The sequence below is a fragment of the Pongo pygmaeus genome, chromosome 18, assembly GCF_028885625.2.
Source record: "Pongo pygmaeus isolate AG05252 chromosome 18, NHGRI_mPonPyg2-v2.0_pri, whole genome shotgun sequence".
Taxonomy (NCBI): Eukaryota; Metazoa; Chordata; class Mammalia; order Primates; family Hominidae; genus Pongo; species Pongo pygmaeus.
Window position 1 is genome coordinate 33,146,924 of NC_072391.2, and position 12,955 is coordinate 33,159,878.

Genomic DNA, 12,955 nt, shown 5'->3' on the forward strand with positions numbered 1-12,955 from the left:
TCAGCTTTCGTCTTTGTGCAACGCATGTATGTGGGGGCTTTTCAGCTGCTGAAACCTCTAGCAACAGAAAAGGAGGTTTTGTTGTTCGTTTGTAATTAATGTTAATCCTATGAGTGGTGGGAGAGATAGTGAGGTAGATCAGCAGGACTTGTTTTCTGGTCACAACCCAGCTAATCAGAGCATGATCTGGTCAAGACGGGATGCACTAAAAAAACAGCCCAAACCAGCAGATGGCCAGGAAAGCAAACTCTTGTTACCCTCACCACTTGTTAGCATAAAGACACTCCCACCGGTGCCATGACAGTTTACAAATGCCATGGCAACACACCATAGCAACGGTCAGCAAGTTACCTCATATGGTTCTGGAAACTCCCCACACCTTTTCCAGAAAGTTCTGAATAACCCACCCCTTAATTTGCATGTAATTAAAAGTCGGTATAAGTACAGTTAGCCAGCAACCCACTGGCTGCTACTGTGGGCTCACTGCCTATGGGTTGTCCTGCTCTGCAAGGAACAGCCACCTTGCTACCACTGCTGCTTCAATAAACCTGCTTTCTTCCACCACAGGCTCGCTCTTCAGTTCTTTCCTGAGCAAAGCTAAGAACCCTCCCTGGCTAAGCCCCAGTTTTGGAGCTTGCCTGCCCTGCATCAGTAGAATGGGCTAACTACTTATGGTGCACTCAGGCTAAAGAGGTTGATGCTTGCAGGGCAGTATTCACAGAGCACACGGTAGTTCGCAGGATGCCTCTCACCCTTGACTCAGTGCTTAAGAAAGGAGGGAAAATGGTGAACATGATCAAATCATGGCCACTGCCTACTCATCTTTTCAGTGTTGTATGGAGAAATAGGCAAGTAGGAGATTGCTTTTCACATTAATGTCAAAGAGAAAGATAGCTACTTGGAACTTAAAAAAACTGATAAAATATGCATAACATAAAATTTACCATCTTAACCATTTTTAAGTGTAGCCAATCTCAAGAGCTCTTTGTATCTTGTAAAACTGAAACCCTATACCCATTAAACAACTCCCAATTCTCCCCTCTCCCTAACTCCTGGCAACCACAATTCTTTCTGTCTCTATGAATTTGACTGCTTTGGCATGTCATAGAAATAGACTCATACAGTGTTTGTCTTTGGCGACTGGCATATTTTGCTTAGCATAATGTCCTCAAGGTTCACCCATGTGGTAGCATGTGTCAGAATTCCCCTCCTTTTGAAGGCTGAATAATATTCCATTGTGTGTATATACCATGTTTTGTTTATGCATTTGCCCATCAATGGGCATTTGGGTTGCTTTTTTTGGCTCTTGTGAATGATGAAAATGGGTGCACAAATATCTCTTCAAGACCATGCTTTCAATTCTCTTGGGTATACACCCAGAAGTGGAATTGCTGAATCATATGGTAATTTTTTTTTGAGACAGAATCTTGCTCTGTTGCCCAGGCTGGAGTGCGGTGGCACAATCAGAGCTCACTGCAGCCTTGATCTTCTGGGCTCAAGCAATCCTCTTGCTTCAGCCTTCTGAGCTTCTGGGACTAAAGGTGTGTGCCACCATGCCTGGCTAATTTTTTAAAAATTTTGCCAGGCACGGTGGCTCGTGCTTGTAATCCTAGTACTTTGGGAGGCTGAGGCAGGTGGATCACCTGAGGTCAGGAGTTTGAGACCAGCCTTGCCAACATGGTGAAATCCCGCCTGTACTAAAAATACAAAAATTAGCTGGGCGTGGTAGCATGTGCCTGTAGTTCCAGCTACAGGCAGGAGAATTGCTGGAACCCGGGTGGCAGAGGCTGCAGTGAGCCGAGATTGCACCACTGCACTCCAGGCTGAGTGACAGAGTGAGACTCTGTCAAAAAAAAAAAAAAAAAAAATTGTAGAGATGGTGTCTCACTGTGTTGCCCAGGCTGGTCTTGAACTCCTGCCCTAAAGTGATCCTCCTGCTTCTGCCTCCCAAAGTGCTGGGATTACAGGCATCAGCCACCATGCCTGGCCTAGCTAAATTGTCTTTAATGTTGCATGTCTGCAAAAAACACATCTATAAAGCCAGAAAAGTTGAGCATCCAGCTTTTTATGACTTAACTCTCATGACCTGGCAATTTTTGTAGCAAGGAGCCTGGGCTGGTGGTTTTAGGAGAACTGAGTGAAAAAAAGAAATACATTAACTAGATTGGATGCAAAGTGCCTGCTGGTCATGGGTGTTTTCTGCTGGCCCCTGTTCATCTGTGCCTGTTAGCCCACCCATGGGTGAGTGAGGCAAAGTGGCCAAACTGATTCTTAAGAGAGGCATACATACAGAATCCAAGTTAGTCATGATTTCATTTCTAGCCTGAGTGAATGTGTGTCCAGAATATTTTATAAACTTTATCAGCTCAGAGGGGAGAACCTGTCTCCACACTACATGGTTTATACAAACCTGTCAGGAATTCAGCATGATGAAGAAACGCACAAAACAAGTGTGAACAGATAAGTAAAAGGATCTACTGAAAATCTTCAGGACAGTATATTGTGTGACATGACCAAGAATTTGAAGTCAACATCTGTATTTGTGCCCTCTGGACAAGGGTATTATCCCTGATGATATAAAAATTAATTTTGGGCCGGGCGTGGTGGCTCACGCCTGTAATCCCAGCACAGGTGTGAGGAGGGTGTGGAGGCTGAGGAGGGTGAATCACCTGATGTCAGGAGTTGGAGACCAGCCTGTATCAACTAATAATACAAAAAAATTAGCCAGATGTGGTGGCGTGCACCTGTAATCCCAGCTACTCAGGAGGCTGAGGCGGGAGAATTGCTTGTACTAGGGAGGCCGAGGTTGCAGTGAGTCGCACCACTGCACTCTAGCCTGGGCGACAGAGTGAGACTCCGTCTCAAAAAAAAATTAATTTCAAGGCCAGGTGCAGTGGCTCCAGGTGCGGTGGTTCATACCTGTAATTCCAGTGCTTTAGGAGGCCAGAGGATTGCTTGAGCCCAAGAGTTTGAGATCAACCTGGGCAACATAGTGTTTTCTCCATCTGTAGAAAACAAACAGACAAACAAACAACAACAACAACAAAACCAGAGGTGGGAGGATCACTTGAGCCCAGGAGTTCAAGGCTGCAGTGAGCTATGGTCATACCACTGCCCTCTAGCTTGGGCAACAGTGCCAGACTCTGTCTCGTAACAAAAACAACAACAACAACAACAACAACAACAAAAATTAATTCTACTTTAACTGTCAGTTTCATGATATCCTTCCATTAAGAAAAACCTTTTATATCTGATGAACTATTGGCTAGGTTTTCTTTTTCTCTGCTTTTGACTAATGCATTTAATTACTTTCATTTGCAAACTCTATCCTTCTCAACAACTTTGTATTTTAGATGTGTCTATTGACAGCCTGGCTAACCTCAGCGATCATTGTGATGATCAAAGTAGATGAATAGGTAAAATTCAATGCAAATATTCCAGGGCATCTAATCCATGCCCCAAATGGAAGAGGGGAGAATTGGAAGCCGGCAATTTGAACACATTACTATGGATGTATTTTTCTCATGCAGGGGGAAAGAGTGATTTGGAGAGAGAGAATTATGAATGCATGTGAAGAATAAAGCCAAATTTCCTGGGAGGAGGGGAAGACCAGGAGAAACAAAACCAAATCCTGGCTGTGGCCTCTAAGGCATGGGGATCTGGAGTTGTGCTCTCCAGGCAGACACAGCTCATTCTGGAGAAAGGCTGCAAAAATATTCTCCTTCACATTGATTTGAAAACAATTATTAAATTCGTTGTTTTCTTATTTATCTAAGTGTAACTTTTTAAAACTTACTGAGAGAAGATGGGCACGGTGGCTCGCTGCTGTAATCCAGTACTTTGGGAGGTTAAGGCAGGTGGATCACCTATGGTCAGGAGTTCGAGACCAGCCTGGCCAATACGGCAAAACCCTGTCTCTACTAAAAATACAAAAATTAGCCAGGCGTGGTGGTGTGTGCCTGTAATCTCAGCTACTGGGGAGGCTGAGACAGGAGAATCACTTGAACCCAGGAGGCAAAGATTGCAATGAGCTGAGATTGCGCCACTGCACTCCAGCCTGGGAGACAGAGCAGGACTCCATCTCAAAATAAAAATTAATTAATTAATTAATTAAAAATTTACTGAGAGCTGGTGGTTCCTTTAAGGGTGGAGCCGCCATCAAGTCCCCAGAGGATGCCCTGAATTTGGGGGCATCACCTTCACCTGCTGTGGACTCCGAGCCTTGGCAGCTCCCGCTCCAGGCCTGGGAGAAAGATGATTTCCTGGCAGCGTGCGGTGATTGTGAGCATTTGACTATCTTACTGCATTTTGCCCTTATCATTGCTCTCCAAACATGAGTGGAAAACAAAAAATTTTGCTGAGACAAGCGATAATATGAGTTAGGGGAAGTTGGAGAATTTTATAGTTGCTGATAATCAGCAAATCGTCAGTTTCAAGCACTACTTACAGAAGGAAGTCCAAAATTAAAGGGGATATAGAAATGTGTAAAAGATGAGGTGCGGTAAAGATGGAGAAAATGAAGAGATCTTTAAATTTCTGAATTATGAAGAATCACCAACAAATTATTTTGTGGTTCCAAATACAGGGAGAAGTTCACAGATCCACAGAACTGATGACAGGGTGCTGCCAGCCACAAACCTTTCAGCACAAGAGGGAGAAGGCTGCCGCTCCACTTTGCCTGGGCAGTCTTTGTAAGGCAGTAGATAAGTCAGCCTCGAAGTTAGCAATCACAGCCCTCGGCTCGGTTTCCTGCAAGGGCATCGTTAATGCATCACAATTAATTTCTTCTGTCCATTAAATATCAGCTCTCAAGTAAATTGATGTAAAATTTTTGTATAGAAAACTATTTCATATTATTTGCACTTGATGTTTAATTACATTTTAAATGTTTTGTTTGTTTCATTTTGTTTTGTTTTTGAGACAGAGTCTTGCTTTGTTGCCCACGCTGGAATGCAGTGGCGTGATCTTGACTCACTGCAACCTCTGCCTCCTGGGTTCAAGCGATTCTTCTGCCTCAGCTTCCTGAGTAGCTGGGATTACAGGCGTGCACCACCATGTCTGGCTAATCTTTGTATTTTTAGTAGAGATGGGGTTTCACCATGTTGGCCAGGCTGGTCCCGAACTCCTGACCTCAAGCTCTACACCTGCCTCAGCCTCCCAAAGTGCTGGAATTACAGACATAAGCCACGGTGCCCGGCCAAATGTTTTAAATAATTGTCGCATATATACACAAAATAATTTATGTTATAAGTAGGGATCTTGTTATATTTTAACCTTCAAAGTATATTCCTATGCTTTTTATTTATTTTTTATTTTTTATTTATTGAGACAGTCTTGCTCTGTCGCCCAGGCTGGAGTGCAGTGGCGCAATCTTGACTCACTGCAACCTCCACCTCCTGGGTTCAAGTGATTCTCCTGCCTCAGCCTCCTCAGTAACTGGGATTACAGGTGTGCACCACCATGCCCAGCTAATTTTTGTATTTTTAGTAGAGATGGGGTTTCACCATATTGGCCAAAGCTGGTCTCAAACTCCTGACCTCAGGTGATCCATCCACCTCGGCCTCTCAAAGTGCTGGGATTACAGGTGTGAGCCACTGCGCCTGGCCTATTCCTAGCCTTTTATATATAGAACTTTTTTTTTTCATTTTAAAGGAACATTTATGTTTAATCATGGAATATTTCAAACATACAGAAAAATCACAGAAAATAAATAACAACCACTCATTTATCTTCTCCCCAACCCCATGTAATAAATGTTAAAATATTGTGTTAAATGCTAAATTTAACACATGCTAAAGGTTCCTGGCTGGATGTGGTGGCTCACGCCTGTAATCTCAGTACTTTGGGAGGAGGAGGTGGGAGGATTGCTTGAATCCAGGAGCTCGAGACCAGCATGGGCAACATAGTGCGATCTCATCTCTACAAAAAACAAAAAAATTAGCTGGGCATGGTGGTGTGCGTCTGTAATCCCAGTGACTGGAAGGCTGAGGTGGGAGAATTGCTTGAGTCTGGGAATTTGAGGCTGCAGTGAGCCCTGATTGTGCCACTGCATTCCAGCATGGGCGACATAGCAAAACTTGTCAAAAAAAAAAAAAAAAAAAGTTTCCTCTCTGCCCCACCATAGACAACCAACCACTCTTCTGATTTCTATCTTCGTAGATGAATTTTGTCCATTCTCTAACTTGCATATGAAAGGAACCAGACATTAGGCATTCTGGTGTCTGGTTTCTTTCACTTAAGATAAAATTGAGTTAACCTGTGTTGTTGTACAGAACGGCAGTTTGTTATTTATTGTAAAGACAGGGTCTGGCTATGTTGCCCAGGCTGGTCTCGAACTGTTGGCCTCAAGCAATCCACCTGCCAAGCTCTGGGACCACAGGCATGAGCCACGGCATCTGATCTGTAGTATGATCTTATTTCTTGCTGAGTAGTAGCCTATGGCATGACTTTGTTATTTTGGGTGTCCATTCTCCTCTGGAGGGGCTCTGCTTTTTGAAATCACACCCTGGCCTAGATCCCTTCTCCCTGCCTCTCTCCAGGCTCACATCCACATGCCAAGGCCTCTGCAGCCGTTCTGCTTCCTGTCCTTCCACTCCTGTGGGACCTCAGAGAGCTATAGGGCTCCCTGGGTACCAACTGGCTCCTGAGGCCTGGGGGAGGGTGGTCTTCTGGGAGAAGGAAGCCAGGTCCCTGCAGGTGGTGGAGGGGGACAGAATGAGGGTTTTTCCCCAGGGTGTTGTTGGCCCCTGCCCCCACTTCTGTTCCATAATTAACCAGGGCCCTCCTACCCACTGTACCCCTCCTCCTGCTGTGTGGAGGCCCTGAATCATTACTTTAACTACCTCCTGGGAGGGTGAGCACCTTCTGTGCTCTGTCCCCAACCTTCCACTTCCCCTCAACGCGCTGCTCAGGGATGACCTTCGGCACTGTGCTTCTTCTGAGTGGTAAGTGGGGCCGGGGGCTGGGGAGAAGCTTGGAGGAGTTCTGAGGGGACTCCATCTGGGAGGACAGGCTGGGGGCTGGTGGTCGGCTCCAACCACTCTCATGAGGAGCTGAGGCAGGGGAGTGCTTCATGTGTGAGTGGCCCGGAGTCAGGAGAGTGTGACCTGAATGAAGAGGGGCTCAGGGGCTGTGCTCAGGTGGCGACTAAGCTACCTCTCCAGCTGGCTATGTTGTCCCAGGCTTCCCCGCTCCCGCTCATGGGGTCTCTGGTGTGGGTGAGAGAGGTCTCCCCAGCCTCCCCCGGGAGTGGAAGGCCACAGAAGCCACCAGGGAGGGGGAAAGGTTGGACATCACCTCCCTGGGCCTGTTTCCCCCAAGTCCTGACTGCACGTAGGGAAGAGTCCCCCTGCTGAAAACTGCATCAGAATCACATTCATGTGCCATCAAAAATCAGGCTTGGCTGGGTGCGGTGGCTCACGCCTATAATCCCAGCACTTTGGGAGGCCGAGATGGGCAGATCCCCTGAGGTTAGGAGTTTGTGACCAGCCTGGCCAACATGGTGAAACCCCATCTTTATGAAAAATATAAAAATCAGCCGGGCATGGTGGCGTGCACTTGTAATCCCAGCTACTTGGGAAGCTGAGGCAGGAGAACCGCTTGAACCCAGGAGATGGAAGTTGCAGTGAGCCGAGATTGTGCCGTTGCACTCCAGCCTCAGCAATGGAGCGAGACTCCATCTCAAAAAAAAAAAAAAAAAAAAAGAGGCTGGGAGGTCCGAGGGGTTGGGGCTTCTTTAACTCCCAGCCCCACCGCCTGCCAAATATTCCTCAGTCCTGGCTTCTTATCATGGATTCAACCTGGATGTGGAGGAGCCTACGATCTTCCAGGAGGATGCAGGCGGCTTTGGGCAGAGCGTGGTGCAGTTCGGTGGATCTCGGTAGGCCCCACTCACCCTCCTTCCCCAACCTCCACTACATCAAGTCCTATGGATGGGTACACATGGGTTACCCCAGGGAGGTGTCCTGGAGGAAGGGCAGCAGGGGTGAGAAGTCTTTCCTTGGCTCCTTGGAGGCCCTGACATCAGCACGTATTATTCTCAATCCCAGGAAAGGCCACAAAACTCTAGACAAGACCCCACCTTACCTCGGGAGGGAAGCCTTGAACCGGCCTTCCAGGCAGGGCCCACTTCTTGGGGCCAGTACAGTCACGCAGGGCCCACACTCATTAACTTTGGAGTTTAATGTTCTGCCCTTGACCTCTTGAAATTCCTGATTATTTTTATTTTTATTTTTACTCCAGCTCTGTTGCACAGGCTGGAGTGCAGTGGTGCAATCACAGCTTACTGCAGCCTCAAACTCTCGGGCACAAGTGATCCTCTCACCTCAGCCTCCTGAATAGCTGGGACCACAGGTGCATGCCATCATGCCTGTTTTTCGTTTTGTTTTGTTTTACTTTTTATAGAGACGGAGTCTTGCTATGTTGTCCAGACTGGCTGAACTCCTGGGCTCAAGCAATCCTCCTGCCTTGGCCTCCCAAAGTGCTGGCATTACAGGTGTGAGCCACCCTGCCTTGCCAATTCTTAAAAATTTTATCTGTGCATTTGTGTTTTGTAAGTGAAGAAAGATGGCAGGGCTGGGCACCATGGCTCATGCCTATAATCCCAATGCTTTGGGAGGCCGAGGCGGGCAGATCATCTGAGGCCGGGAGTTTGAGACCAGTTTGGCCAACACAGCAAAACCCCGTTTCTACTAAAAATGCAAAAAAAATTAGCCGGGCGTGGTGGCGGGCATCTGTAATCCCAGCTACTTGGGAGGCTGAGGCAGGAGAATCGCTTGAACCTGGGAGGTGGAGGTTGCAGTGAGCCGAAATCGTGCCACTTTACTCCAGCCTGGGCGACAGAGTGAGACTCCGACAAAAAAAAAAAAGTCATGGGAGAAGGGAGATGCACTGGGGGTTTGCAGCCTTAGCTCAGCAGCAGCCCCACCTCCCACCGCCTCCTGGGGAAGGGGTGTCAGCTGCTGGCTCCCCCACCCACGTGGGAGCAATGACCGCTGCTACCTTCCGCCCCGGCATGAGCTGGGTAAAGTCAGTTAGGGGTGCTCACCCTGGGAGTACCCCAAGGGAGTGGGACACTACATAGCAAATAAAAAACGCCAGGACAGGTTGAGGAAGAGAGCAGAAGAAAGGTAAGAGCCCCCCAACCCCAAGAGACCCCACAGTTTTATTTCAAATTGGGACCCACAAATTATGAACCTGTCCCCACTTCCAGGAGCTCACATTCTCCTGTCCCAGAGAGTTCAAGTCACAATGTGACACAGGTGTCACCAAGGTCTGGGGGACACAGGCAGGGAGAGAGCAGACCCAGGAGGGCTCCATGGAGGAAGTGGTGCTGGCAGTGAGCCCCAGTGGACAGGAAGGCTCAGTTGGTCACAAGGAGCTATAAGAGGTCACCCAGCTCCAACTGCACACCCCTCTCCCTTCCTCATGTGACTGGCAGTCTGGGGAGATGGAAGAAAGCACCAGGCACCAGGGTTTTGTTTTTCTTTATTTGGAAATGTGGTCAGCTGAAGTGCACAAATCTGAAAGACCCAATCTGATGAAGGATACACATGTGCGTGCCTGGGTGAGCCCCACCTAGGTCAGCTGCTCCTGTGTAAAATCCCACAGGCACAGGGCTGCCGTGGACCCCTTCTCATTACCCAACAAACCCAGAGAACCCCTGGTCAGACTTCTGTCACCATCAGTTTTTCAGGCCACATTTTAAAAAAAGAATACATTGGTTGAATGCAGTGGCTCATGCCTATAATCCTAGCACTTTGGGAGGCCGAGGTGGGTGGATCACCTAAGGTCAAGAGTTCGAGACCAGCCTGACCAATATGGTGAAACCCTGTCTCTACTAAAAAATACAAAAATTAGCCTGGCATGATGGCAGGTGCCTGTAATCCCAGCTAGCTGGGTGACTGAAACAGGAGATTCGCTTGAACCCGGGAGGTGGAGGTTGCAGTGAGCTGAGATCACGCCATTACACTCCAACCTGGGTGACAGAGTGAAACTCCGTCTCAAAAAACATACGGGTTGATGGGTTACACTAAAGTTTTGCTCATCGTTTATATCAGCAGGTTCCAAACTGCTACCTCTCTAGCCAATGCTCAGATTTTCTTCACAAAGCCTTAGGCATCCCCTGAATCATGATGCACAGGGATTGTAGCTTTCTGTAAAGGAGCGGCACCTACAAGGAGCCCTCACATGGCCATTTAATGAAGCCTTGCTTGGCGCATTAAAATACACCAGTATCTGTCTGCTTTTCTCACCGGGGTGAGGAGATTGTGGGTAGTGAGAAAACATTTCCAAAATTAAAAAACTTTCCCACTCAGGGAGTTTTGCAAATAAACAAACCATTGACTCTACATAACTATAGATACAGTTATGGATCCTAGTACACTGCTTTACATTGGCCAATTGAAATTGCTTCTACAATATTTAAATTGGTCCAGTGAATTACAGAATCAACTATTTGTTTTGAAAGCACGTGTCTTCAGGAAATTGTTCCAATTAACTTGAGATGATCTTATTTCTTGGGTGGCTCAAAATAATGGCAACTCAGAAACGTAATGTACTTACCCATGATTGGGAAATGCCATTTTGGTCTTTAAATAGTTTTTTGTTTTTTGTTTTTTTTTTGGTGAATGTTAAAAAAAAATTTCTAAACATAAATACACACATACGTACGTATGCAGACTCAAAACCAAATAAACCCCAGCATGGCCCCTGGGCATCTGTGGGTTACACTCGGGCCCTGATTTCTGAATATTCTGCCAAGTGGCAAATGCCAGGAATTTCCCCCACAGAGTCTCACTTCCCCATGGAGGGACACTTCCTTGCCCCCAAGTGCCCACTGCTCCCATCCCTCCTGTGGCTGCAGTGACGTGGGCACGGTTGTGTCTCCAGACTCGTGGTGGGAGCACCCCTGGAGGTGGTGGTGGCCAACCAGACAGGACGGCTGTATGACTGCGCAGCTGCCACCGGCATGTGCCAGCCCATCCCACTGCACAGTGAGTGACCACCTGGGAATTGGGCCCCTCAACCCTCCTGGACCCAACTGTGACCCCACTTAGCTTCCAGTCCAGACCCTCCCCGCAAATGAGTGTGTGCTGTGAGTGAGACCCCACATGTCTGCCCTCGCAGTCCGCCCTGAGGCTGTGAACATGTCCTTGGGCCTGACCCTGGCAGCCTCCACCAACGGCTCCTGGCTCTTGGTGAGTGAGTGTCTCGGGCCACGGGGGGTGGGGTGGGATGGGGGGTGTTGTGGGGGAGGAGGCTGAGGCTGGGGGTGAAGGAGGAGGGGCTGCTAGGGGCTCCTGGCTCACAGGCTTCTGCCTTCAGGCCTGTGGCCCGACCCTGCACAGAGTCTGTGGGGAGAACTCGTACTCAGAGGGTTCCTGCCTCCTGCTGGGCTCGCGCTGGGAGATCATCCAGACAGTCCCCGACGCCCCGCCAGGTAGGTCCCTGCCAGGCCGCGGTTCCCTGTGGAGCACATGCTGGCACTGAGGGTGAGCAGGCATGAGGCCTGTGTCTGGGCCCCTGTGCCCTCACTGGAGGGCCAAGTGTGGCTAGGAGAGAAGCCAGGAGGGGAGGGCGGCTCAGGCAGGAGCCCTGCTGCTCCAGGATAGAAGTTCTTTGTAGGGTTTTTCTTTTTCTTTTTTTCTTTTTAAGACAGGGTCCCCGCCAGGCATGGTGGCTCAGGCCTGTAATTCCAGCAATTTAGGAGGCTGAGGTGGGCGGATCACCTGAGGTCAGCAGTTTGAGACCAGCCTGGCCAATGTGGTGAAACCTCTCTACTAAAAATAAAAATAAAAAAAAAAAAAAAATAAAAAAAAAAAATAGCTGGATGTGGTGGTACGCACCTGGTAATCCCAGCCACTTGGGAGGCTGAGGCAGGAGAATTGCTTGAACCCAAGAGGCAGAGGTTGCAGTGAGTCTAGATTGTGCCATTGCACTCCAGCCTGGGTGACAAGAGCAAAACTCCATCTCAAAAAAAATCAAACAACAGAGTCTCTGTCAGGCTGCATGTACCACCACACCCTGCTAATTTTTTTGAGACAGAGTCTTGCTCTGTCGCCCAGGTTGGAGTGCAGTGGTGCAATCATAGCTCACTGCAGCCTTGAACTCCTGGGCTCAAGTGATTCTCCTCCCTCAGCCTACTGAGTAGTTGGGACTGCAGGTACATGCATCACACCTGGCTAATTAAAAAAAAATTGTTTTTTGTAGAGATGGTGGTCTTGCTATGTTACCCAGCCTGGTCTTGAACTCCTGGGCTCAAGTAATCCTCTGCCACAGCCTCTCAAAGTGTTGGGATGACAGGCGTGAGTCCTTGTGCCTGGCCTGAGGGGTAAAAGTTCTGATGGAGGCAGAGAGGAACCCCACTGTGCGGGCTGTGGAGGGCACAAGCATCTTCCAGTTGCCAACAGGTGCATGGCCACTTCTTGAGTTTCAGAGGAAGGACCTTAGGGTGGTAAAGAACGTGGTGAGGAAGATAAATCCATGAGGGAGGTGTTTCTTCTGGATGGTTCACTGCTGAACTTCCAGGATTCCCCAAACTAACTTTCCTCTCGAAGAGGAGCAAACAACAGGGCTGCGGAAAACGCGATGTGCAATTTGTCAGTGCCCATGTCTTCCACAGAGAACAGGGCCTGGGGACACGACCATGACATCTCTCTGAGGGTTGGTCTGCATCATGGTGGTTCCCAAGTTTGTTTTCCATGGGCACCAGGCTTCATTCCCTTGAAGCTTCATTCCCTCAAAGCCATTCAGTTTCCTCATTGGTAAATAGAGCTCAATAATCAGGGGGTTATGAAGATGAAAGGGATTGAGGTGCATAAAGCACTTGGAACCCTGCCTGGCACATAGTATGTGATAGCCCCGCTGACCCATCTTCCAGCTGGGGACTGCGTGCTGGAACTGGGAGGAAGATACAGGCAAACTGTCTCATCTGCCATGCGAGAGGGAATGCCAG

The 12,955-nt window shown here is 48.3% G+C and overlaps 1 protein-coding gene across 2 annotated transcripts in view; it reads left to right on the plus strand.

Annotated features, from left to right (window-relative positions):
* Positions 1 to 6,887: 6,887 nt before the first annotated feature.
* ITGAD (integrin subunit alpha D) overlaps positions 6,888 to 12,955 on the plus strand; it is a 33,386-nt gene continuing 27,318 nt past the window's right edge. For both annotated transcript variants that reach the window (XM_054453601.1, XM_054453602.1), the window contains exons 1-5: positions 6,888 to 6,944; positions 7,774 to 7,879; positions 10,891 to 10,994; positions 11,128 to 11,198; positions 11,326 to 11,440. In XM_054453601.1, the coding sequence (XP_054309576.1) occupies positions 6,914 to 6,944; positions 7,774 to 7,879; positions 10,891 to 10,994; positions 11,128 to 11,198; positions 11,326 to 11,440 (427 nt within the window). In that variant the 5' untranslated portion in view covers positions 6,888 to 6,913. The remainder of the gene's footprint in view (positions 6,945 to 7,773; positions 7,880 to 10,890; positions 10,995 to 11,127; positions 11,199 to 11,325; positions 11,441 to 12,955) is intronic.